General features: G+C 42.5%; 1 protein-coding gene across 1 annotated transcript; it reads left to right on the top strand.

Annotated features, from left to right (window-relative positions):
* GNA13 (G protein subunit alpha 13) lies at nt 1-27527 on the top strand. Its single transcript, XM_065852307.2, has 4 exons — nt 1-358; nt 2192-2418; nt 18706-18756; nt 22201-27527. Exons 1-4 carry the CDS (start codon nt 76-78, stop codon nt 22771-22773), a joined length of 1134 nt encoding a protein of 377 aa, XP_065708379.1. The 5' UTR covers nt 1-75; the 3' UTR covers nt 22774-27527.
* The last annotated feature ends 320 nt before the right edge of the window (nt 27528-27847 follow it).

The raw sequence follows: 27847 nt of genomic DNA, 5'->3' as shown, positions 1-27847 counted from the left end.
GCATGCGCGGGCAGAGAGCGGGCTGGTGCGGGCCGGGCCGGGCGGCCGCTCCCCTCGCTGGCAGAGCTCGCTAAGATGGCGGACTTCCTGCCGTCCCGCTCCGTGCTGTCGGGCTGCTTCCCCGGCTGCCTGCTCACCAGCGGCGAGGCCGAGCAGCAGCGCAAGTCCAAGGAGATCGACAAGTGCCTCAACCGCGAGAAGACATACGTGAAGCGCCTCGTCAAGATCCTGCTGCTGGGCGCGGGCGAGAGCGGCAAGTCCACCTTCCTCAAGCAGATGCGGATCATCCACGGGCAGGACTGGGACCGGGCGGCTCGGGAGGAGTTCCGAGCCACAATCTACAGCAATGTGATCAAGGGTGGGTGAGCGGGGCCGTGGGGTCGGCCCGCCCCGCGATGCACCGGCCTGCGGGCGCTCGGCCCGGCCGGGGCCGGGGGGTGGCGGCGGCGGGGCGGGAGCGGGGGGTCCCTGGGGCCGGGGAGGGTGGCGGGGTCGCTGCCTCATCCCGCTTTCGCTTTGAGCGCCTCACCCTCCTTCCCTCCTGGGGCGCGGGGAGCAGCCCCGCCACGGGTGTCAGCGCTGCCGGGCCGAGGCGGGGCCCCGCGGGCTGCGGGGGGCGGCTGCGCCCGGGCCGGGGGAACCGCAGCCTGGGAGGGCCCGAGCTTGGACCGTTTCCCGGTAACGCGATCGCGGTGATGGATGGAAGGGAGAAAGATGCACCTGAGACGTGTCCAGAGGAGAAGCGCTCACTGCATTTCGCCTCAGAAAGAAACGTTTTCCATCGCGTTGGAAGCGGGGCTGACACATCCATCGACAGAAACCCGCCTGCAGAGCCGCTTTTCATAGATGCGTTGCCAAATCCTCCATGCATGGTGTGGGAACAGGCTCTTGATTTCACTGCTGTCATCCTTAACTGGTCATCCTTACTTATTTTCTCTCTCCTATCTAATCTGCTCGTCAGATTTTTCGGTTTGGACTGTGTAGTAGTTGGACAAAGTGTCTCAAACCAGCAAGGTGTTGTCAGACCTCAGCCACGCTCTTGAAAGGGGGCTGAGGTCCAGTGATTCTTAAAGAGAATTATTCTACAAAACTATTTACAAATCAAGCCTGGAAAAACTATAAATGGCAAGGCAGTAGAAGTCACGAGCATGGATGATGGCCAGGTTATAGTTTATTAATAAAGGAAGGTACTTCCTGCTCTCTGAAAGTGTGTACATAGGAACTGCAGATCTCTTTTGGAGGCTGCAGTCATTGCTTTTGACAGAAAAACCATAGAAGGAGCATGAAGCTTGAAAAAATATTTTGGCATTGAACAAGTGTGTCATCTGTTACTACATCTTAGTTCCTTATACCTCTCCCTGTGTCTTTACAGTTGCTTATTCTTTCTGGAATTTTCTTATTTTTTCACCAGTAAATTTAGTACTAGAGTTCATTTCCCCGCATTTCCCTTATCAGTATGAGTGTAACGTTTTCTTTAAAGTCCTGTATAAAATACTCTGTTTCTCCTAGAGAACATTTAACAAAACATCAACAACAGAAAGTGTGAGGATGTTTTTAGGTGATACAGGTCCTTCTGCACTTAAACAGTAAAAACCCACTTTTTAGTAAGTCCTATGACTTTAGTAGATGCTGTCTTTATATTTCTGACAACATTAAAGGCAGTGATAACTCTCTACCATTAGATATAACTAGATACCGAGTTACTAAGAATGAGAAGACTTGGGAACCTTAAAATAAACCATGACTTGCTTTAACATATTCTGAAATAAGCTTTTAAACATACTTCATTTGTCTTGTATTTGTGCCAGGTAAATTTAACCCCTGTAGAATGGCTCTGGGGCCTGGAGGGAAGTATAAATATCTGTAGAAGAGTTTGCTTGGTAGCACAGATTGGGGATTTAGCAATTAGAAGTTGCACTTTTTCAAGAAATAAACTTGTGCTGTGGGTATTATACTGTTGATTATGGCCATGCTTTTCTGATGGCAAATATCTGAGATTTGATACGACCTGAAAACTGAGCGCCTTGAGTCAGTTTTTCGGACACGTTCTGATTTCTTCCTGGGTGGACAGCCCTGTTGAGCTTTGACTGTGCAGAGTAGGTGCGTTGTTTGAACCTCTGCAGGTTTGTACGCTAGCGAAACAGTAGATGCTGAGAAACTCTAATTGCAGTGCTCTTTCATGTCGTTAAAGGTGTGAGAGTCCTCGTGGATGCCAGAGAGAAACTCCATATCCCCTGGGGAGACCCTGCGAACCAGAGTAACGGAGATACCATGATGGCTTTTGATACGCGGTCAGTGACGGTGGTGCAAGGCATGGTGGAGACGGCAGTTTTTTTACAGTATCTCCCAGCCATAAGAGCTCTCTGGGCGGACAGTGGTATCCAGCACGCGTACGACAGGCGCAGAGAGTTCCAACTGGTAAGATTTGCGTGTTTCAGTGATTTTAATTGAGTGCGTTTGATTCTTGTTCCTGTGTTGCTTTCCTGTAAAACACTGATCAAGCAACCTCCTTATGGATCTGAAGCATTTTTGAATGTTATTGTGGTATTGCAAACAGATGCATTTAGCTCCTCCCTGCCCCCCCCCCCCTTTTTTTAAAAACAAGAATAATAAAGAACTTCTGACATAATTGTCCTCATTTCATATGTGAGAAAGCTGAGGTATAGAGGGCTTTTATGTTGGGTAACAAAGCTAGTGCCTGTGTACTCTTTTTCCTATATGGTTATTTTTATTAAACTAGTGCATGGACTTTAAAAAAAATGCCCTGCAATAAAGAAAGCCTTAATAGTAATATGACTTTTTAAGAAAAGATATGCATGGGTTAATGACAAGAATTTAAAAACCACTCCCTTCTCTGTGCCAATTTGAGCAGTCTAGCAAACATTCCCTCTATACTTCCTGTTTAATTTTCAATGTCTGTTAATACTCGTGTGATGAGATTTTTATTATACTGAAGTTCTCAGCTGAAGATGGAGTATGCAGTTTAACAGTGGGGTTGTGATGGAGTATACAATTAAATAGTGGGGTTGGAAAGGAAAAAGAAGTCTCAATTGCTGAGCTGGAGCTTTAAATGTTTGTGACAGCTGAAGTCCCTTCGCTCCATTTCCATGCAAATGCTGCATAAGGAAATGAAGAATTTGAGCTGTATTTGCTGTTTATTGGCTCATAGACTTGTGTAGTAAATGCCAGTGGCACAGGGTTTTGTGGAGGTGGGGGCCGAGAACCTTAAAATAGATTAAATCTGTTCTTGTAGGTCTCTTAAACCTAAGTGGCTTTGTGTTTTTATGTCTTAAAAATAACCTTTGTGTTAGTGTGAATCTGAACAATAGCCGATGATGTCTCCCGTTGAGCTATTATGAATGGTTGTATAATCATACTCTGCCTTAAATAGGTTGTGTAAATACTCTATAAATATGTCCTGCCCTGATCATGGAATGTCTTCTAGAGGTTGCAGAATGAGCAGGTGCTGGAGCAGCCGATCACCTGCCCAGCCTCGTTCCGAGCTTTGGAAATAAGTTTCTGATGAGACCTGTTGCTCTTTGTATTTTGCCTTCAAAGGGATCGTAAAAGGGTCGTTGCTCTGGTACAGTCTGGATCCTCTTCTGGTGCAGATGTGACTTGTAGTGACGTAGTTGCTGTGCTGGAGGGATCTGATTTAAAATCAGTTAAATAAAATTGTTTTGTCTTTGATTAGGCGTATTTAGTGACTTCAGGCTAAGTAGTAAAGGAAAAGGGAGCTATTACTATTCTGTCATCTTGAGTCTCTGAGAAGTAGGTTCTTTCCATAACTGAAGCATGTGCAGTTTCACTTTGAGTAGGATTTGAAGAACGTGTTTGTCTGAATCTGACAGAAAAAAAAAAAAAGCTGTTGCTTTCTTTTGGAAATCCCTACATCTGTGTAATGTTCTCTGCAAAAATATTTATGGATCGTGTTGTGTTTTAGACAGAACTCAGTAATAGTTTCTTAAGTGCTCTTAATAGCTGAGTACTGTCCTCATACTAATTTTCAAAAGTAAGGTAACTGCTTTATTTATACTTTCATTGCTTTATTTCCTAAATCCTTTCAAAATCGCAGGCAGAGATATTTATGCCAAGTTATAAACATGAAGGGGATAAAAAAAATCAACTGTATGATGTCATTGTATTGAGTGTGATCAGTGCTGGCCGAGCATGAAGTCTTGGGTTTTACCCCAGTAAGCTTCCAGCTCAAGTTATGACAGATCTCCATGTGGGCGGCAGAACGGCGGAAAACTCCCGAAACCAGTACATATTTTTTCTATACCTGCCGACAGACTTTGTAGAAATGTTCTGAGAGTTTAAATACATAATCTGGAAGTCAGACGTGGCTGGTTAAGAAGGGAGTGACAAGTGTACCCGACTCAGGAGGTGGAGATGGAGGAAGTTGGAAGAGACACAGACAGTTCAGTTGTGTCGAGTGCTGACTCTTGAAGGAAGGATTCAAGACTAAAAATTGTTAGCGTTGTAGAATGGGGAATAAGAGTAAAATACCGTTCTACTTCCCGTTCAGCTGCTTGTGGCAAAAAATGCAATGAAAGGAGAGATACCAGCAGTCATTGGATGAGTGAGAGAGAGGGTAAAGTGGCATTAAAATGTAAAACACTGGAACTGAGCATGGTAGGAGAGTATTATTTGACTGTATATACTCTAACTTCTTTTCATACTCTCCAGTGAGTTTTAACTTTTCTTCACTGGACAGAGTTTGACACTGCACTGAAAAACATGGTTCATATTAAGAGAGCAGGGACAGGAATGCTGGGAAATTATGGTTTGTCATGGGAATAGGACACTTTGGGGCAAAGGTAGAAGTGAACAAATGAAGAACAGAGCAGTGAGGGAAAAGGAGTGAAAAATATCAAAATTTACATGGAAATTCTGGAGGAAAGGAAGCAAGAGCATGTTGTTCTAGAAGCCAATTGTAGCTTGGACAGATGGGAAATACAGAGAAAGAGGGTTTAAGGTTAAAGTTTCTGCATGTGTATGATTGAAACTTAAAGATACGTGTACATTTCTGGGAGATGATTGAGCTGTTCTTGCTTTTTTTGTTTTTCGCTTACAATGCCAAGAGAGGATGTTCAGAGCCTGAAGAAAGAATGTGGGGTTTTTTTCATAGCGGTGTGAGAGGGGAAAAAACAGAACTTGGTTGTATTTTAATGGAATTAGAAATCAGCATTTCCATGCCTCGTTCACTGGGGTGTCCTTCCTCATTTTGTTAACTTAAGCAGTCATGGGGATAGTCAATATCATTTATTTTCCTTGCTATAAAAATAGGGACCTTCTGGCCACTAACAGCAGTGGTTATGAAAATTCAGTAGTTCATGCTTGTGTAATGCTTTAAAACTGGAAAGAGCTAATTACAGCTTAGCACAATATATGCCACTTCAATACTTCTCAGGTGGTTAATATTATAATCCCTCAAATTTTATTACAAACCAAAGTCATTCGGGTGATAGTTCCACTAACACGGTTGACTAAGGACTGGTTTGGCTCTGTAGCTTTGTCAGTTCTGGTAACTTACACTTGGGATCCTGGTCATCCTTGAGCTTTCTCTCCTGCATCTACCGAGTTTATTTCTCCTACGGCGCCTGGTCAGAGGGCGGACATGGATTAGTGACGGAGTTAGTCTCTGTCAGCCCAAATAATTAACATTTCACATTTCTCATTACCAGTTGATTTCAGGTAAAAATCTCCTGAAACACCTTGGATAAACACACACCCATTATCTTGATTCTACAAGATGCTGTGTGCTGCCTCTCACTTCGGTGCCATTGCTGGGAACTTTGTTTCTTGCGTTTGCTGCTGGAGTCGTTAACAGGGAAGCATTTTGAGGTGGTCTCCAGGAGTATTCTGAGAATGGAAAAGCGAGACGAGAGCTGAGTTGCTCAGATGCATGATGAGCTTTGAATGAGTTAAAAGTTTGCTCTTATAAAGATAACTTTTGGGTGGGTTTGGATGTTTGCTACCAGCTATCCTTGATCTTCAGATAGATACTTTTTGCCCTGCTTGCAATTTACACTGAACCTTGCTTGTTTTGTTGCCTTTTTTTGTTTTTCTTTTATGCCACAAACCTGCAGTGCGCAGGGGCAGCGCTGGCACTTTATTCTGTCTGCATTTGCATAGAACTGCAGACAGAGACGATACAGTAAGAATGATGGGATGTGCATTTACCTCTGGATCCTGTTTACTTCTGCGACATGTCTGCAAGTGCTAGATCAGATTATAGAAGACAGGAAAAGGCGTGTTCAGCTCCAAGTTCTACTGCTGGTTTTGCTGCAGCTTCTCAGCATTTTTCTGTTGCACAGTATTATTTTTGTAGAGTGTTATTCAGTTCACTGGAAGATTGTATTTTATCTTCTTCTGCTTGGGCTTTTCTGGGTTCTGTCTCTGAATATTGGTGGGGTTGTTGTACACATGAGAACATTAAATTAGCTCTACTGGAAATAATGAGTACTCAGATGGCAACTGCAAAGTATTAGCAAGATTTACCATTCTTTCTTTTTCTTAGATGTGTTTGATTACAGAGCAGCGATTTGGGACATGCAGAGTGAATATACTGTCAGTAGAAAGTTTCTCCGACTGATAGAAGAATCTTCTTAATTATAGATAGGAGATCGAATCACCCAGTGTTTCTGTAAACACGTGCAATGACTACTTGGGCCCCTAAAAATATAATTCAGAGTTACTTTATTTAAGTATATTGTTATAATTACACTGAATATTGCTTGACTTGTTGTTGTGGAGACAACCAAAAACCTGCTGCTTTTCTGTGTTGAAATATGAACTATTTTCTCCTCCTTCCCCAATCAATAATTCTGCCCAACATCAAATGGCAGGATGGCATGCGTATGGCGAACATGACTCCTAAAAGGCCTGGAAAAGTTAGAGCTACTTACCATATTTTGGTCTTTGTGTGAAAAGGATTTATCAAAGATTGTTGCTGTAACTATATGGAAAGAAAAAAGCTTTACAAATATATGCTTAAAAATGAATCATTCAAATCCTCATCAAAGACTTGGAGTTCTTGAGGATTTGTTGGCTTTCCTGCCACAGTGACAAGATACTGCTGGCTTTGAGGTTGTATTAATAAGACTCCATATAGGGATTAACACTGGAGTCAAACAATAAGTAGGCTTGAGTTGCCGTAGTCTTGGTTAGTGGCCAGAAACTCTCCCCTGTGTATACTAGTGCTTTGTAATGGGGATTGACTGTAATATTTTAACTAAGCTCAGTGATCATCAGGTGAACTTTTATACTAATTTAACACCAAGTGCCAGTTTTTCATTATTTATTATTTCTGCCTGCTGAGTTTTCTTGTTAGCAGCAGAACATCAACATGTTTGGAGAGCAGCGGTCTTGTATTGCCAGTTCGTGCTGTAGTGCAAACTGGTCTGGTTTTACTGAAGGACATCTTTGCCATACTTTTTCTGGACGTTACTGTTTTGTTTTTCATTACTATTATTTTTAAATACGGATGCGGCTCTGGATTAAGAGGGCTTTCAGTGGGAGCTGTCTCAATGTGGACACGTTACCCGGCACACATGTGCCAGACCCAGTTTTCTTTCATCCGAGAACGCCAGCAACTTTTTGGAGGCCTGTGTGCTGCGCTAAGCTTGTACCAGCGTGTCTTTACTGTGCGGTTTCAGGGCAACCTCTGAGGATGGAATTCTTCATTCAAACTCAATCCAGATATCTCTTTCTGGGGAACCACTGCTTTTAAAATGCACACTTTCACAAGAGTGCTGGAACAGAGCAATGTGTTCTTGTACATGCTCTGTCTTGAACAAGCTATGTCGTATTCCTCATCGTGTGCCTTATTTTCCTAAATGTTTTGTTGCAAAAGGCTAAAAGGGGACCTACTTTTTGCAAAAATTTGAACTTCTGTAACTTGATTAAATAAAGGTAAAATGTAAGTGGCATTCTGAACATGCTGTGCATGTCAGCAACCTCTGAGGAGTTCAGAGGAAGCGACTTTCTCATCCTTTCACATCTTGAATGTGTGAACCTGTTCTCAGCAGATTCTTTTCAGTTGGCACAAATGCGTTAGATGAGCTCTTGCTGCTTCTGCTGCTCACAGTGTGATGAGCCCTTGGTACAAATGTTCATTCAGAGCCCGTTTTTTTGCTGGCTACTAACCTGCAAAATACATGTTAGTACCTGTAGAACTGTCTTATTATATTACTTCACAGAATTTAAACGTAGCAGTGGCTACATCGTGCTCTCCATTTAGAGATGATTTACTAATATAAACCCAATCTGCACTACACAGTCCAGTATTTGTAGCTGTCAGCAAGTCTGTGCTGGCAAAACGTGGTGTGAATGCAGCTCTGCTCTTCCATTTATATGGGTGAAATTAATTTTGCACCTGGGGCAAAGAATATGAGGTGATCTTTTTCATATGTAAATGTGGGATCCTTTAGGATTAAGGTGCGATGCCAGGGGCAGTGTTGGTTTGTGCTGCTGTTCCCTAATTTGAGCTTAATGTAACAAGACTTCAGCCTTAGAGGCTAGGGAAATATTACATTCAGGTTGTATTTGGATGACCGTTTCAGCGCTCTTTATTGACCTAAACTTAATGATAAGTGCTATTTATCTGTGCTGAGTTCAGGTTGTACCTCTTAGGTGGAATGAGCAATGCGGGAGGAAACTTCAGCTTGCGGTAGCTGAGGAAGTTGCTTAAGAAAATGTGAGAAAACTTAAGTGCAGCTGACCTTACTACGTAAGAAAAGCAGTAGAATAACTGTATTAATGTTTCATGTAGAAAGCAAGATAATCTCCATACCAGCGTTGTGTCTACTGGCACTTTTTTTTAAAATCGTCTAGATTTACCACCACTCAGTTAAAGTTCAGGAGGTCTGAGCCTGCCCTTTTGCAGAACAGCGAGCTGTGTCACTGACGGGGCTGATGGCTTCTCACTGATACCAAGTGCTATCTAGTATTGCTCTGGAATATGAAGCCTTTGTTTATATCTTAAAGGTGAATAAATGGGTTGTAGAACACAATATTATTTAATTCAGTAGCCTCAATAAATACATTTAATCCAAATAAAAATCTCTGAATAGTCCTGGAGACTAACCCTTACACTCTACAACCCAGGTAATTTGATGGTTTGAATTTAAAGGGTGGATAAAGAAAATGTTAAAGACTGTGGCAGCAGCTAAAGAAGGTCCTAAATTATTTCCAATATCTTCTTCACTTGCATGTGTGCATTAACAATAAGCATCAGGTAATACAGCTGGAAAGGCTGAGGCATTTTAAATACAGAAAATACCCTGAATTTTTGATCATCGCTATAACTGACAACTTAGATATTTCAGAGGAGGAAGTTTCTGGACTCTAATAAGCAGCGAGCTGACTTGTACAGCCCTCAGCTCACTGTCCCATGCTGCCCACTTCTCCAGCCAGGTCATTCATGCCTTAAATGTTTTCCCAGCACTTCACAGTCTCCTCGCAAAAAGTGGAATATCATGTTCCTCTCCAGTGACTTAACCAAGGAACTGAAAAGACCCCAGATTCTTTTTTTATGGATGAGAGGTACAGGAATGTGTAACCACACATGAGGTTCTGGATCTTTTTTGTTTGTTTAATGATGCTGGAGGAATGATTTTAAACAAACCGATGGGAGTCTCAGCGGGAGCGCTTCTCACCGAGCACGTGGTGCTGTTTGATCAGCCGCTGGTGACCGAACCAAGAGGATGGAGAATTTCCAGGCGAGGAAGCACAGCGCACAGACACCATCTGTAATTCAAAATATCCACACAGAATGGTGTGGAAAAACTCGGTGCGGGGTGATCTGCTGAGCTTTTACATCTGGATTGCATTGGGACCTTTAACCGTTTTCGCTAGCAAATGGTTATATAGTTGCTCTACTTATTAATTTCTAGTTTTTCTATTTTTAGTTAATCGCCAGTAGGAAATTCTACAATTGATGTGAAATGTTTGCAGTCTCTTGGCTATTGCTGCTGTTTAGGGAATCTCGTGTATTTTACTATTAATTCGAGTGCTTTAGACACAGCTTTTACTAATTTTTAAAAACACTAACATTCGTCTAATGAGACATGTAGATCTTTCACAACATGTAGTAAATTATCACTGAATCTTGTTGGATAGCTTGTCACAAGAGCTGAGATGTTAGTATGTCACTGTTTGCAAACAGAAACACCAGAACTTAATTGAAGTGGATTCTGCTAATTGAGGCAGAGGAAGGAACTAAAAAGCATTTGCTCATCAGGATTTCTCCTGAGGCTGAAATAGGAACCAAATGTATTTTATAAAACTGAATCCTAGGGATACTTCAGTGCATGCGTCAGTATCTAGTTTAGGGTTCTGCTTTTGAAATTTCGTGATTTAGTTTACAGAATGTGCAATAATGGGCGTTTCGAGCATCTTAAAGTTCAATATGTCCAGTTTTGGTGCTGATATGTTTCCGCATGCCAAATATTTGTCATGTTTTTGGAGCCTTTGCCGGTCTTGGACAACTTGGAGGCAAGTAAAGCTCTAAATGATGGATGGCAGATCTGCAGACTCACTAGTGCTTCAGTGTCAGATTAAATGCAGTTGGAGTTGCAAACACATTAAGTCATGGAGCCAGTGGGTCAGCGCGCTGAAAGAAAAGCAAATGTTTACAGTCTGATTCCATTCTGGTTTGTGTGCAAAACATCTGAAGTTTATAGAGATGCTTCCCAGAGCGTAAATAGTAATCGGAGGTGGGTGTTTTGTCTTGGTCAGTGCGTGTTTTCGTATGATTTCTGGGTCTGTGTGTGTGTCCCAACTTGGAAGATTTGTTTCATCAATGAAATTCAAAAATCTTTCGCAAAGTGTCTTTCCTAAAAGAAACCTTCTGGAAAAAGGTGTTTGGATTGTAAATCCTTACTGAGGGGGAGAGTTAAAAGATGTTTGAAGAAAGAAAGTGCACCTGATCTTGTGGCCAGCATACCCTCATCTGCTTTCTTCTATTAATTTCTGTTCATGTTCTGGCAAACAGAAGCTTCGTCATTAGACGCTCTGGTTCTGCATGTGTTGTATCCCCAGTGCCGTTTATTGCGTTTCCTCTCCTGGCTCTGACCTCAGGAAGGGCTGCAGCAGACTCGAGGTTGCTGTCTGTTTGGAAGCATCAGTGACCCAAAGGGAAATGCCTAAAAGATGTAATGAATTTTCATATGTTTAAGCAAGCTTTGTGAAGAATCTGGTGTTTACACCCCTTCTTCACAAGGGTGGGGATATACCTAGCTAAGAAAAATGAAATTGGAATCATTGCCTCTTAGGAAAGTAGTTGAAAACCGGAGTAGTTTTCTCTGTGGTGTGCTAGCATGCAGATAAAGTTCTGATTAGTGCTTTGTCATATCTTTGTTTGGTTCATTGGGGTAGCAAGTTATATCTGAAGCAGTGGAAATGCTCTACCAACTGTAGAAAATCCGAGTCTGAATGATGTGAGTGAATGAGGCACCTTGAAGGGTGGTGCAAATCAGAATTCAGTGCAAGAAGGAAAAGCGGCTGATACTGGAGCCTAATTTGGATTATGTTTTCTATCCTAACTTGCCCATGGCTTGGCTGACCTCCCCTCGCTCAGAAGCCTTGGGGATGGCAACCATAGCCGAGGTTGGCGTGCTCTGTCTTCCTCCATTTGTTATCCACATTTTAAGAATTGTGGATTAATTGGATTACATGGCAAATAGGGGATAATAGATTAAAGGGATATTATTGGGTTAAAACCTTCTTAAGCCCCTTCACCTTTCTTTGTTAATGCCATTATGCAAGATAAAAAAAAATGTGAGTCGTGAAATAAATTCAATGTGACTCCTCCCTTTCTCGGCACTTTTGTAGCTTCATGCTACTGAGGTCCAGCTGTTCTGAATACAAATTCTGCTCTGCTACCCAAAGATTTTACAAAAGATGACTTCTGTGAGTCAGGACTTCAACCTTTCCTATTTTAGGACGGCTACTCAGTTTGTGTGACTGAACACAAGGCAGGTTTCACTTCTACACCGCGTGATGCTGTTCTGATTGCTTTGAAAAGAGGCAAAGACGACTCGCGCTGCACGCAGGAAACGCCGCAAAGAGGAAATAGGATAGCGCTGGCAGCCGAGGTGGGATGAGCCGTGACGCATTTGCGACGTGTATGGCTGGAGAACAAGATTATTTTGTACTCCTGTCCAAATGTGGCCTGTGTCTGAAACCGTCCCGTCTTACAATGAAGCGGCGATTAATCCCAATGTACTGAAATTTGATCTTTGAAAATGGGCCGATCAGATTTAAAATGGCTATTCAAATGGTCGAGCTGGAGGGAAAGAAGCTGAGAGATAGGGAAATGACTGATCTTGGCTGACAGTGTCTGCGCTTGAGCCCTTTGACATCAGTTCTTGGCGCTTTAGCCCTTTTAAGGCTGGTCCATGAATGCCGCCGTGGCAGCAGTGCCATTCTAAAGCAGTTTGCCCGCCCTTCTTATTATAACTACTATTATAATAGTTTAACAGTTGGCTGCTCTGCACATGGCTGCAATAACGCTCGTGTGGGCTTAAATGAGAACCACTTTGTTTTGGGGAAAGGGTCGGTTTATGCTGGTTTTAACATAACTCGGGCCACAGTTAACACTTGAAGAAAGGAAATGTGCTTGTGTTTTGTGTTAGCAGCTCAAATGTTTTGACCCAGACTTGTAGTTTGGTAAGTAAATACACTGTTGCTTACCTCAACACTTTTCCCTAAAAACCTTTAGCACCATTATTAAAAATTAGTTATTGTATATGCTTGTTGTAAACTCCCCAAACAGCTAATAAAACTGCTGCTTAAACAGAGAGCACTATATCAAGTGTTAGAGCGTGGGGGTGACAATTGGGAAACAAATTGTTTCCCCTCACCTTAGGAGATACCAAGCAAGTTGCTGAATTGCTGCTGCAAAATAGGGAGAATATCTGTTTTTTAAATTTAGTTCCTTAAATAAGCAAGTTACAGGTATGGATGTATAGAAATACTGTTCTATTCTGTTGACTGGGGCATGTTTGAAATAGGAATCTGCATTAGAAGGCCCTGGGAGGAGTGGCTAGTGAGAGAAGTTAATTTGTAGAAACCCAAAAACTGAAGGAACCAAGATTATTTTATTTACCTCCAAGTCTGAGGCCAGTAAAAGAAACCAGACCAACTCAGTGTCTCAACATAAGACTTGGTCCAACTTCTGCTGGTCTAACGATCAAGATAATTGTGGATTTGAGCGTGGCAACTTAATTAAAAAGTGCATTCATGGCATAAATGGATCATCTGGCTCTTTTGTGTAACGTTATGGACATCCCTGGTTTGGGTGGAGGGGGAGGAGGTTGTAGTGCTCCCCAATACCTCTCCTACTAGGAAATCTGCATTGATTTGACTGAAACATTTATCCTTCATTATCTCTCTGTTTATTACTGAAATTTCAGAAGACATCTGGTGAATCTTGGGTCACAGCAGTATTGATTTGCAGCCTGTCTGCTTCTGAATCAGCTCGGGGCAGGGCGTCAGGAAAAGAAGGGCTAGATTCTTATCTCTGGATTCTTTGCCAAAGTCCTCAGATACGGATTTATCTGACTTAAGCTTCTAGTAGAAAAAAAAAATACATAATGAAATGTATGCTGTAAGGATGACTGGGGCGTTGGAGGATGCAGAACGTTGAGGGCTCCAGCTATTCCTCCCTTGTCTTCCTTCCTTCAAGCTGCTTTTCCCACGTTCTGGAGGGTTTGCTTTGCATGTCAATTTGGGCATGTACATACCGGCCTAACAACGTTGTAGTTACCTGTTCTAAATTAGGCTTTTAAAAACGCTTTTTTGCTTGTTGTTTTTGTTTGTTTGCGTTCTGTGGGTTTTTAATTAAATAAAGTAGGAAATCTTTGTTTTTCTTTTCCCAGAAATTCAAGTAAGGTCAGGAAGAGAAAATGTTTAGTGGTTCCTATATTTCTAATCGGGAGCTACCAAGTTATATCTCCTATTTTCTTTAAATATCTGATTTATTATTTCAGACACTTAATAATTCTTGTCAGTTCGGTATGTTCCACTGGACTTGAAGCCAAAAATAGATGGTTTGATAAACTGTATGTTTCTTTCTTTCAACCTTGTGATGACTAAATCTTCATTTGATGCTTTTTTTCTCTTTTAAGTGATTGCTGTTGGAAAACATTTAGTGTCTGTGTTCCCCTAGAACAGCTAAAAAGCCCTTTGGCTATGCTAAGGTTTCAACAAATCCTATTTAGGTTACTGACGTTGTTTTCATGGAAACCAAATAAATTGGTGCCACTTCCTGGGTTTAAAAGATGTGTTCCTCTGATGGCTATGTCATGTAGCCCTTCTTTTTTTTTTGGTTCCCCCTAAATATTTTTGTGGTTACATTGTTTTGGGCATTAACTAGCAACATTTTAGACAGTAATCTTTCTCTGTGCCGTGTTTATAAAAGATAACTAATCTGGTTTAGTTCACAAGAGCACAGGAGAAGCTTCGGTGCCCTATTGGCCTATAGGTAAATGGCCACTACGTGCTGTAATCCTGATTTTGTAGAAAAGTGCATTCCATAAAACTCGGAGACATTTCATTGCACAGGCATGAGTGAGCCTTGTTAAAATAAATGCAGCGTTGTAAGGGAAGCTGTTCTTGTGACATCAGGTACCTTGATAAGAATATGATTTAGTTGTGTTTTCTTGTAAATCACTTGTATGTTCAGGATAAAATGCGTGGCTTGGCTTTCTTCAGGAGGGATCACAAGACTCTGGGAGCCACACAGGCTGTTTTGAATCAAACCTTTCTGAAAATGGAATACTTGACAGTTATGAATAAAGTTATTTAACAGTCAACTTCCTGTGGTTTACATGCATTTCTGAACCAGGAGGAGGCTGCAGGGCTGCAACTGAGATGTCTGTACTCCATCTGAACAACAAAGGGCATCTTCTGCGAGCAATCCAAATGATTGCTTAAAATCCAAGCTTCTGATATGATTTATTTTAATCCTGTATTAAGAAGCAGAGGCGCAGTCACCTAATACCGCAAGATCTTTGGTGCTAACGTGTAGACCATTCATTCTGTTGTACTGGTGTGTTTTATTGTGTTTGTTTTATTGTAATATGTCAACATGCATATGAGAAACGCGCTCGAGCCTGCGTTTGTCACTTCTATTGACACCTTTGGGCCTGTGTTTTAAGCGGAAGGAATCGGGCAGCAGACCAGGCGCGGTGGTGGGGTCCTGCAGCGTAACAGGTCAGTGGTTCAGCCTCCAACCACACTTCACAAGTTTGCAGCTCAGAGCTGCTCAACTGTAAAAATGACTTTAAAGGGTTCATCTGGTGACTCATTTAAGACCTTCACATCGCTGTATCTTTTTAACTAGACGTTTAATTTAAAATTCCCTCATATGTGGTCACAGAACATGGGTGTGAGGACAACAGGAATGTCGTGGAGAACTCTACAGTTTTTTAATGGGGGTAGATCCTGCGATTTCAGAGTTTCCTATCGGTTTAGCCCTTGGCGCAGCTCCGCTCTGGTGTGACAGACAGACTGACACGTGAGACAAACTGGAGTCAGTGGGGCACAGCGGGGAAACCCAGCGCCTTTTTTTGAGTCATCTCAGGTAAACCAGAGGGTTTACAGTTTATCTGAAGGGAAAATTTAGAAAGCAGCAACTGTCAGCTGAATACAGCCACTGTCACCAATCCACAGAGCGAGATCTACTTCTGTATCTAATATCAAGGGAAAGTATCTAACACAGAAGCTGGATTGTGAATAGAGCATTCATTTTCTTACCTAGTTTTAACAACTGCTGGCACTAAGTCTTCCCTTGGTTGTTGTGTGGTGGGTTTTTCAGTGAGTTTCTCTTCATTATTGCATAAAATACACAGGTTCACCCCTTTGGAAAAGGATCGGAAGTCTTGCTTGGTTGCTTTGCAATGCTGCCTTTTTGAAGCTTGTTTAAAATGGGTCAAAACTCTTCATTTCTCCAGTAGCACATTCTGATAACAATCTGCTGGTCGTGGTCGATTGCTGTTCAAGAGAATCTGTATTTAGCAGAGCTTCGCCTGCTAATACGAACATGTCCAGGTCAGATAGAAGATTTCCACTAGTCAAGGCACTGACTTGTAGCTGTATGATATGGATGGGGATCTGGAGTGTGAAGGAAGGACAGATGAGGAATTTGAAGCTGTTGTGAGTTTCTGATGCCACGCAAATTGGTAAAACCCAATGACTGAACAACTTCTGTCATTAGATACAGAATTGAGTCACATTGATGTGACTTGCTTGGTATCGTATTAATTATCTGAATAGATTTTCGTAAGGGAAGAACCCAGTGACCAAGTTGAAGATGTGGAGGAAGGAAACTGTTATGTCACTGCTTTACTAACTGCATTACACTTGGAGCTGATTGCTTTTGTAGTTTAAATGTCTTGAGTTTCATAATGGCCACCTTGACATTTGTCTGCTGTCGACTTCAATCCACCAAGGCCCATAAAGCGGAGCAGCCCTGCAGCTCCTGCTGGGTACGTGGCTCCCGAGCGCTGCCGCTGCTGCCGGCCGATGTGTTTTACAGTTGTGTTTGCAGGAAATCCCCTCTTTGGGAAGCTGCTTCTGGGGATGTTTTGTGACCTTTACAGGCTGTGGTTACTGCTCTGTTCCAAGCGCTCAATCCATTGCAGTAGCTGTAAGCCCCAGGACTTCAAGGAGAGGTGGTAACTCAGGCATTCCAGAACCGCGGAGTTAATGCGTCTTTAGGGAGTAGGCATTGCCGTAAGTAGTATAAAAAAGAGCGGTCTAAGATTAAAATATATGTATGCATGCACACACAGACATGCATATTTACAGCCTCTGCGGCCCAGGTATTCCAGAATAAATACCTCCACTTAATGAGTCGGAAATCTGGCTGATCTGTACGTAGTGCTGGGGGGGAGGGAGGGTTGCCAGCTCCCACTAGGGCCTAAAAAAGAAATTAAGTCTGACCTTAAGCTTTATTTTGTCTTAACATTCAGCTACAGAGAGAGTTCTTAGTACTTGGAAGGCCTGAATTCCCATCCTGCTTAGGAAGATCGGTGGATTTGTGCATCAAGGTTGTGTGTTTTTATTTTCTGTGAAATAGAAATGCTCTTCCCCCTGTGCTTTCCTTACAGGATTGAGGCTAGAAGGGATTTCTGAAGCACTGAAAAAGATGTAGATATAAAATATTGCTGTCATGGCAAGCGGTTGCCGCTGTGCGCTGCCACACTTCACAGTGGTCAGTGTTAGTGCTGCGGTTTGTCACCCTGGAGAACACGGGTGACGTTAAACCAAATAGAAAGCAAAATAAGGCAGTAGAAGTGTGCTGGGCTCTGTCTCTGCAGGTGTGTGGAGCACAAGACATGTTCCGACCAGAGTCCCAGCCTTCCCTAATTACAAGTTGATGTTCAAATTGTACACTTAAAGGTGTGGTGTCTGCTTGTGTTATGTAACTTTTTTTAGTACCTGGAAAACTGGCAGAGGTACTCAGCTCATGTGTCAGCCAGAGCCCTTTTTGGATGGTATTTACTCTCCTTTACTGCTGTTTAGATGACACAGTTTAATACTGAGGTTTGATATTCCTCCTGGATAAGTTTGCAGAGTTCAAATTCAAGAGAGGGGAAGTCATTCTCAGGGTGTAACTGCTGCTCTAATTCACTTGTCTGGCTTAGATGTGGTCACCCCAGCCTTGGATGCTTCAGGAATTTCTCATCCAGAAAATTCAGTCAGAATTGTTGCTCTTCCATCTGCAGAGTGAAAGCACAGATGGTCTTTTCTGTATTTTCTATAAAGTAAATAAGTTACAGCTTGGTAATCAAGAGCTTTCAAAGGAAGCATGTTCTGCTTCTGTTGTGACGCTGAGAAGCCTAAAAAGGTACTAAAGGTACTAAAAAGGGATCCTTTGTGATAAATTCTGTCAGACCATTACCTGTTGCAGGGGAACTAAGGTTTGGCACCATCCTCGTAAGAGTTCTTCCTTCATCCCAGCACCATAACAGTGTTCTGGAGAGTTGACTGTAGTTCGGGCTTACAATAAATAAAACTATAGTTCCACATTACTGGAGGGATTAAAAACTGCACTTACCATCTGCACAGGCAGAGCTGGCTTGGAGCTGGAAGGTAACCTGCACAGCTGATGTGTTATATGCAGTACAGCAGTGCTGAGCTCTCTTCATTACTCCCAGAGTAAGGAATTCTTGTCCAACTTGATCTCTGATAGGAACGTTCAGTGAAATGTTTCATCTCCTGTGGTTCCTCATCCCCTATTCTGCTGCTCATGTGCTGCACTCAGGGGAAGCACCTGTGTGAGTGGGATCGGATGGCAATGCAGTTAGAAAATAACTTATCTCCAGTGATTAATCCCTGTATGTGCAGACTCTTGAAAGGGTTAGAATAATCGAACGTATCTTTTCATAATGAAGGTGTGGTTGCTTTGTTGATACTCCCTGTGGATAACACTGCAGGATTTATTTAGTGATTCTAAACTTGGAAAGAATTTAACTATGATAAATGTACCTAATGATGCTTTTAAGCTTAAATATTAACTGGCCTAAAAATAAAATGTCAGTTGTGCTCTGAGGGATAACTGCTTAAAAAATGGTAGTGATTAAAGCTTACAACACTTCGATCTAGATTTTGGTAAATTAACTGGGCTTCAGAATGTAAACTGATAGGATCAAGTGTGCCACTTATCTAAATAACCATTTGCTTTGTTTTTAGGGGGAATCTGTAAAGTATTTCTTGGACAACTTGGATAAACTTGGAGAACAAGTAAGTTCATTTTTTTAAGTATTCTTTGTGATCTCTGGGTTTTAAACAGATGAAATGTCATTAATCTCTACTCAAATAACTTCAGTTAACTTTGTCCCATTATCTCATCTGTTCGTCACTGACATGTCAAAAACACGGGGCAATGCAAGGGCCAGGAGACTTTCTGGAAATAAAATCTGTGGAAATTGAGCAAAAAACAAGTTACAAATGCTTGTAAAGTTTTTTTACTGAGTGAAAGATTTGATAAAGGCTCTTTTGGTTTACTCTTATCTATATGCAAGATTCGTCTAATGATTGTTTCCCCAAACTGTATTAATAGAAGTATTTTACTGTTTTTATCTGATACAACCGGCTGGCCTGCAACTAAACTGCTTATAAACAGATAGACCTGCAATTCATGTGCCTCTTGCCAAAAGCAAGCTGATAACAGCGCGTATAATGTTCAGATTTAATCACATCAGCAAAATAAGAATATCTGGCTGGCATATCCACATGGGATCAGCTGGATTCCTTGCGACTGTTTGTTGTTATTTCTACTGCCAGTGCAGATTATACGTATTCAAAATATCTCATAGACAGACATTGCTTTCCGCGGTGTGATTGGATCTTATTCATGCCTTAAATTCTAATGTTAACTAAGCAAACAGTGATGTGATAGCCAGAAGAGCTGCTTGGTAACAAAAAGACATCCTTTAGAAGAAAACAGACTGTGGTGAATTCGAGGAAGGAGACAATTCAGGAGGAAAGCACTTGTTCTGAGTCAATACTAATGCGGATCTTTGGGAGAGCTGTGCTTGCAGGCAAACAGTGCTGCGCAAAAAACAAAGGAAAAACAAGACAAAGCAAAACCACCAAACCTTCCCCCTCAAAAAAACCCAGAAAAATGGAAGGTGAAAAAGAAAACAGTCAACATGGAAGACTGGGTGAAGTGTAGGAAAGGAGAGCGTACTTGGGGATGCTTGCAGGAAAAGCATCGATTGATAATGGTGAAATGTTGAAAAGCCTTTGAAAATTATACTCGGTGTTGTCCCGGGAAAATACTCACCCAGTTCTGCAGTCTTTGGATATGGAGAATGGGATCAACTGAGAACAGGGCTAGTTCAGAATTGCTACGGGTGCAAGCGGCTAAATCCCAAGGATGTGGATGTGAGGGACAAGACATAATCATCCTCCAAAGATATAACTAAAATACTGGGAGATTTCTTAGTTGTTGCAGTATTTAGTTTCCTGTAGCCAGACGGTGGCTGCGCACCTAGCACTTGACTTCCAGGTCCCTCGTTTGCAGCCGTTCTCTTTGGAGTAGCCATTATCTGGTATAAACATGGTGGCTCTTCTGTGCATGTAGGACTTGAAAGCACTTGAAAGTATTTTATTTGTGGTTGCAACCGTGGAAGGAATTTTAAATGAGTAATAATACTTGAGAAGGAATTCTAAGGATAAGGTCCTTGTTCTTGAAAGCTTCACTGAATAAACAGCACAGGCCAACTCCCAGAAGAGTTTGCTTTGTGCTTTTATCAGTATTAAAGGTTTGGCCTATTATATTTATTAATTTCCTTTAGGAATTTCAGTCACTCCTGAGACTTTCTGGTTTTGTTCTGAGAACTTGAGACTAGCTCCCTAATAACAAAAGTGTATGTGTTCCTATTTGAAAGATGGAATAAGTGTTGAACCAGTGACATTCTCTTACCTAAACATTAGCAGTCAGCCTTACTCAAAATCTCTTCACATGTGCCTTGTGACATTTGATACAGTCATTCCTCTGCTTTCTCTCCCTACAACAATTTTTGTTAGAAACGGCCCAATATAAATTTAAGAAATAAAGAGAAAAATCTTATTAGCCTTAAGGCTGCTTCTTTTAGTCAGACAGGGAGGTGGGTGCACGTGTCTGTTGCTCAGTTTGCAGAGCACGCGATGCTGCTTTGGCAGTTCAGCTCTCCTGCAGATTTAGATGATGCAGGTTTTGGATGTGCAATAGAACTAGGGCAAAAAGCACAGGGTGGGGAGCCTGTGCTTCAGAGAGCCGCTTTGTAACCCTGCGCGATAAAAATCAGTGCCTTAGTCATGGGCAGCTCGAATCAAGAGGCCCAGGAGTTCAAACAAACCAATCTCTCTCTAGCTAGTTTCACTTTTGAGCTTACTTAGTAAAGCAAAGTGATCCTTGATTATTTGGAACATTACACTTTCATGATTTTTAAAATTGCTTTCTTAAAGGCTGTGAATCAAACTTGCCCAGCTCCCTTCGGCTTGGAAACCAACATTTGAGTTGCCGTGTAGTTGTGTGTCTGTTCCCTCACCCCAGCTTATTGGTTGAATCAGACTTTCTGGACCATGGTTACACATCTTTATAAAATCTCCAAGTCTGGGAACTGGCACTGTCAAAGGAAGATTGTAGATCGTTCACTAAGAGGACATCAGCGTCCCAACTCTGAAACCTAAATCAGTCTCTCTGAAGTCGTGAGAAATGCTGGAAAAATGTACGAAAGAGTTTCCATAACAAGTGAACAACAAAGCTGAACTTCAGCATCAGCCAGTGCTCTGTTATGGATGCGCTTCTTGAACAGCAGAAAAACATGGACCATGCTCGAAAGTGTAATTCTAAGAATGAACAAATCCCTGATTTCTTTCATTTCATGGTGCTGAAAGCTGACTAATAACAATTCCTCTTCCTGTCAGCATCCGTTCATGATGGCTATTCATGTAACAGTCAAAATAATAAAATAGGGAGGATAAGTGGGTTGTTACTATTGAATCCTGGGGGAGGAGGTGTGCTGGAGAACCTGGGGGCAGAGCTCCTTCTGTTCCACTCATTGCACAGGGTGTTTTGGACAGAATGGGGCTGTGTGAGCTCCCAGGTGTGACACACAGGACTGATCCAGCTGAATGCAAAAGATCCAGCGAGTTGCTTAGGTTTTGCTTTTCTGGCATAATTGATTGCCTTAAAAATCACGTAGTGGAGTAGCGCTTTTTTTCTAGAAGCAGTTGTGTGGTATGCACAGGAACATGGGAGGGCCTGAGTGCCCACAGTTAGACCTGGGATACTACTGTGGGTTACTGCTTTCAGAAACCTCTTTTAGACCCCGTTTGCTGCATTGCAGTGTGGCAGCCAGTGTGTTTCCCAGCTTTCTGGGAAGAGGGTGAATGAAGCATCAAATAATCCAGAATAAGGGAAACTGGCACAAGGAATCGGTGGGACACATGTCAGGCTGTTTGTGGGTTCTTGCCACATGGCAAATGGAAAGTTTCAATTCTCTGGGGTACGTGTTTTGAATTAATATAGGGTGTGTTCTAGATCTTTTCAAAGTGCTTCAGTGTCAGCATATAAATATTCAAAACCTCGTACTGTTCCTCTGCGAGCTTTTCTCTTGATTGCGAGTCAGCTGTGACCACCATGCCTGTGACTTGTATCCTAATCAGCAAACTCTCCTTTATTTCATTTTTTTTTAGGATTATCTTCCCTCACAGCAAGATATACTGCTGGCACGAAGACCCACAAAAGGGATCCACGAGTACGACTTCGAAATAAAGAATGTTCCTTTCAAAATGGTTGATGTAGGTGGCCAGAGGTCAGAACGGAAACGTTGGTTCGAATGCTTTGACAGCGTCACATCGATACTCTTCCTTGTTTCCTCAAGTGAATTTGACCAAGTGCTTATGGAGGATCGGCAAACGAATCGCCTTACGGAATCCCTGAACATTTTTGAAACAATAGTCAATAATCGGGTTTTCAGCAACGTCTCTATCATTCTCTTCTTAAATAAGACGGACTTGCTTGAGGAAAAAGTACAAAAAGTGAGCATCAAAGACTATTTTCCAGAGTTTGAAGGGGATCCCCACTGCTTAACAGATGTCCAAAAATTCCTGGTGGATTGTTTTCGTACTAAACGCCGGGACCAGCAGCAGAAGCCCCTCTACCACCACTTCACCACTGCTATTAACACAGAAAACATCCGGCTAGTTTTCCGTGACGTCAAGGATACCATCCTGCACGACAACCTCAAGCAGCTCATGCTACAGTGATGTGCAAAAAGACATTTTCATTGGAGTAACTTTTGTGTGTTGTGGGTTTTTTTTGTATCTAGAAGTTTACAGCAGGAGTAGAGAAATCCAGATCCTGTCAGACTTCTTGATATCTGGCTAAAAGCTGCTGCTGAACACATTATTGCCAATTTCTGCAGAAATTCAGGCTTAATCTCTTCCGGTGTAGCTTCAAGTTGGCTCATAGCAGACCTATGTCTAAATTACCTGTAAAGTGATAAATTTGACCTTTCAAGAACATGCATATTATCTTAGAAAATTAATTCCTTCTTCAGAATTCCCAGTCCAGACTTCAATGAAATTGTTGCAATTGTTAAACTGTGGCAGTAATTTAAGAGGAGAAACTTCCCATCTAACTTCGTCATGAAGACTGTGGCACCATAGCTGACTTATGATTTCTCAGGTCTATTGTTGGTTAGAAATCCCATAATTCCCTTGCTGGAACCAAGTGTTTGAAGCTACAGTTCCTGGGCGTAACGTACATCCCGTTTAAGTATAAATCTTTGCGTGAGTTTTGACTAGGAGGTGCTTTAAAAATACTTAAATTGGGAGCTTCGGATGTACCTGGCAGGCAGTACTGATGCAGGCAGACATCTGGTGATGAGGAATTAATGGCACAGTACACGGTTTCACTCTCTGGCGTTGTCCGTGTGTCCTGCAGCCGCGGCAAAGCCCAGAGCGCTGGCGTACGGTCCTCTCGAAATTCTCATGTGGGAAGGGGGAGCAAGCGCTAAACTCGTATTTCTTATCTTCACTAGCCAGATGTTACATGGAGGTACCTTACCTGCTCTGGAAGAGCTTTGATATAGCACCGGTTTATTTTTATTTCATGACTTCTTACAGCGTGCCTCATCTTAATCAGCGAGCGTTTGGTGACGGGTAGAAGTACTTGCAAACCTAAGTGCCTCCTTGTGTTCTGTCCTATGATATTTCAGTGGCCTTACGTGAGCGTCTGTGTTCCCAGCAGAGGCCTTGTGTACCTGACACCGTGAGCTGAATGTTTTCTTCTGAAGAAAAGAACGTGTCGCGGCAGAACGCGCCTCAGCCCATGAGGCTCTTTCTGCGACTTCCCAAGTGGGTCTAGAAATCCTAAGTGTACTTGAGCCAAATATGTTGCACAGCATATTCCAGAATGCTGCGTGTGACTAAGAATATTTTACCAAAAGTTCCATTGCAGTGTCATTTTATTTTTTGGGGGGGGGGTGTTACTGTTGCCATGTAAGTAAAAAAAATAATAGTAAAACATACTTCTTGCCCAGAAATCCTCATACACCACACAGCATATTACAAAATGAGAAGGAGCTGTGAGCTTGTGTTTTAAAAAGCCGAATTCCCCCCAGCCTGTCGTGTGTAGGTAGTTCAGCTGTGCCCCGTGGAACCGGCCAATTCCTGTGGATCGTCGTGCTGGCCGGTGCTTTCTCAGATGAGTTTTTATTACCGCACCGCGTGTGCGGCGGCGGTGACACAGCATTCGCACTGCTGGAACATAGGAAAGCTGCCTGGCTTCTGACCTTAGCCCTTTACTTACTGTGATTGTAAGTTGCATTAACATCTCTGTACCTCGTTCTCCTGCCAGTAGAAGGGGAATAGTGTATTTTTATTTAGTTAGGTGCTTGAAAGACCTCTTTTTTTTTTTTTTTTTTTTTTTTTTTTTTAATATCATCCAATGAGTAGTCATAGATTAGTCTGCAATTTCCATGATAAGGCACTATTTTGGGCAGAAAAAATTCTGAAAAGAGCTTGGGAGAAGTCACAGTGCATAGTTGAAACATCAGCAGAGAGTCTGGGTGCATCACTGGTGTCAGAATGATTAATATCGTCTTTAGATGGGGATATTTAATGTGGATTTTGCCTCCTTACTGGACATGGATATGGTTACTTCTGGTTTGATGTCTTCAGGTCATAAGTGAGCAATTCAAGAAGGATGGTGATGTAGAGGCCTCAAAAAAGGCTGCTGAGTCTATTTAAAGGATTGGACCAAGTGCCTGCGGTGGGAGTCAGAAGTTCTCCATGTCCCTGTTTGGGGAAGGGTGACAGGTTGAATTGGTTGAGCTATAAATGCTGCAGGAACAGACACCGAACCTGTCCCGTGGCCTCCAAGTCCAGTGCTGGAAAGCACAACCTGAACAAATCCAGGCCTTTGTTACCAACGAGAGGAGCAGTAGGTTCGTTTTTTCCAGTGCTGACAGTTGGCTGAACAAGTTTCTTTTTTTGAAGAGAGACTTATCTCTGCTCTGATTAAAATAATTAATTTGGAGAGCGTCTGTAGTATGTGTTTTGCAGGGCGTCAGACTAGATGATTGCAGAGAAGACTAAGGACTGGAGAGGGGATGATATGAAGATTACCAGGAACTTGTCTAAGCACATTAGTTTATGTAAAATATCGATGAATTTTCTGTCAAGGGACCTGTTAATTTACCAAAGATCCTCAAAACTGATGTCAGTCCAAGGATACAGTCAGCACACTGAGGGAAAAATATCAGCAGGCTTCTCTCCTGAACAAACACACACACAAGCATGGGCTTAATCCTTTCAGATGACTTTCCTGTGAGCACCAGGGCTGTGAGGTGACAGGGGACCCCACAATGCTGGGTCTCTTTGGACAGAGTGGGCCCTGGTAGATAAGCACTATATGAATCTCAGGCAGAAATGAGTTATAATGAATTGACTGAGTCGAATCACTCGCGTTTCCTGCTCCCGCTTCTTTAGAGGGGTGAGGCAACGAACCTTGATGTAAGTGTTTACACGGTTCCTATGTGAACAGACCGGCCAAACAAACCGAATCAGCGTTGGGCTTTTCCATCTTCAGAATGAAGCTACCTGGAAAGGAGCACAGCACATACTGGTGTATTGCTTTCGAGATTTTTTTCTAAATATGATTTCTTTCTAGCAGGTTGTAATTTTGGTACAAGAGCTGAAGGATTGATCTTTTGAACAGACTGATTTTTATGCTGTAGCAAACTAATGTGTCACAGTTGGTTAAGAGTGAAGCTTATTCGTGCAAACCAGTCTGTGGTACAAGGTCAGGATGTATTTCCAGTGAGAGTGGGAAAGCGGGTAGAAAATCAAGTTTCCCAAAACTTTCTTGTTTCTCTTTGATGGAGTGAGCTCTGCTAAATAGATCCCTGACCGTATGGAGATAGATGGAGATATATTGTCTCCTACAGCCTTCTTGTACTCAGAGGTGAAATTGGTGTTTTAGCAACTGTTCCCTGCTGCAGTGTGTTAAACCGAGTTGATCGATACCCAAAAACTGTGGCTGTTCATCAGGGCTTTACAGATTTCACTTTTTTAATACGTTGTACATGGGAGCATAAGCCATCAGTTTGTGTAAAACTTGAGCTTTCTTCTAGAATATCTGCTCTGAAAAAAAAAAGAGAAGGGGTTCCTTGATCTCAAAGGCTGTATATTGGACTCATTTGTCTAGTAAGTAGCTTTCAGTGTTGCCCATCAGAATTGTTGTAGCAAATTGCTCGGATGAGGTGGGTGTTTCAAGCTTGGTGACACTTGGCTGGTACCGGTGTTTGTGATCAGTCCTGGGCGATCTGGTCCAACCGCAGCTGCTCGGTGTGGTTGGTGTGGCCATTGCCAGGATGGCTCCTCGGTTGTGGTTGGCGTGGCCATCACCGCAATGGCTCCTCGGTTGTGGTTGGTGCGGCCATCGCTGCAATGGCTCCTTGGTTGTGGTTGGCGTGACCATCGCCGCAATGGCTCCTCGGTTGTGGGTGGTGTGGCCATTGCCGCAATGGCTCCTCGGTTGTGGTTGGCGTGGCCATCACCGCAATGGCTCCTTGGTTGTGGTTGGCGTGGCCATCGCTGCAATGGCTCCTTGGTTGTGGTTGGCGTGACCATCGCCGCAATGGCTCCTCGGTTGTGGGTGGTGTGGCCATTGCCGCAATGGCTCCTCGGTTGTGGTTGGCGTGGCCGTCGCTGGGATGGCTCCTCGGTTGTGGTTGGCGTGGCCATCGCCGCAATGGCTCCTCGGTTGTGGTTGGCGTGGCCATCGCCAGAACGGCTCCTCGGTTGTGGTTGGCGTGGCCATCGCCAGAACGGCTCCTCGGTTATTTCTCTTTCAGGACGGTTGCAGAAGGTTCATTTTCCAACAATCACATTTCCAGTTTCAAAACGATCCGAAGTTTCATGCCGTACCGAACTGTCCGTGAGTTAACTTTACAGGTCTTGTCTATTTGATGGTACCATTAACATAGTTGTTTTTTTGAATTACACAGCATTGCAATCCAGTGCCATTTTGCAATTTCTTTGCATTGTACTTGAAAATAAGTTGAATTGCAGACTATTTAAAACCGCTTTCCTGCGCTTTCAGTAGCAGTGAGAGCTTACCTTACGTGAAGCCTTTCTGTAAAGATATATTTTGTAACAACCTCATAGATCTTTAACAAAACCCAGATTTGTATTAGCTTTGTATAAATGTTTGTGGCTTACAATTTTATATGTTTAACTTTTTATAAACTTTCCAGGGACTACTTTTTATTGTAAATTTTTTGTTCTTCTTGCTTTAGTTTAAGATTGGCAATAAATTATTTCTAAGGGAGGTCTTAGAAGAAAAAGCATCACTTCCTTTTTATAAAACGGTTAAATCGATTCATAGTTTCAAACCTCTTACACTCGCTTGTACATTGCTCTGTACATACTCTCCAAAAGTGTTGCCTTTCAGCTATTAATATTTGCCTTGTGTACAAAAATTACTGACGATGAATAAACATATACAGCCTCAAGTTGGTACTATGACATTATTTTTTCAAGTGTATAATGTGTGGAGGGAACCACCTGATATTTTTGGTTGGTTGGCTAAAGCCAAGTGTTGTGCTCCTGCCACATCTTGTGTTGCAAGTGAAATATGTAATAGAGCCTCTGCTCTCAAGCTCTTTGCTGAAAGGGCTCGGCCAGGTTCTTTTCAACCCGATCCCTTCTCTCCAGTGGAGACACACAAGACAATTCCTGACTTGGGTTGGACAGCCAGTTTGGTACTCAGGATTTAAAATATTGATGATATGTTCTGGCGTAAGCTGCCGTATAAATTATGTATCTCGATATT

This window comes from Patagioenas fasciata, chromosome 18 (genome assembly GCF_037038585.1).
Source record: "Patagioenas fasciata isolate bPatFas1 chromosome 18, bPatFas1.hap1, whole genome shotgun sequence".
In the NCBI taxonomy this organism is placed as follows: Eukaryota; Metazoa; Chordata; class Aves; order Columbiformes; family Columbidae; genus Patagioenas; species Patagioenas fasciata.
Note: the sequence above shows the minus strand (reverse complement) of the source record. Positions and strands in the feature narration are given on the sequence as shown.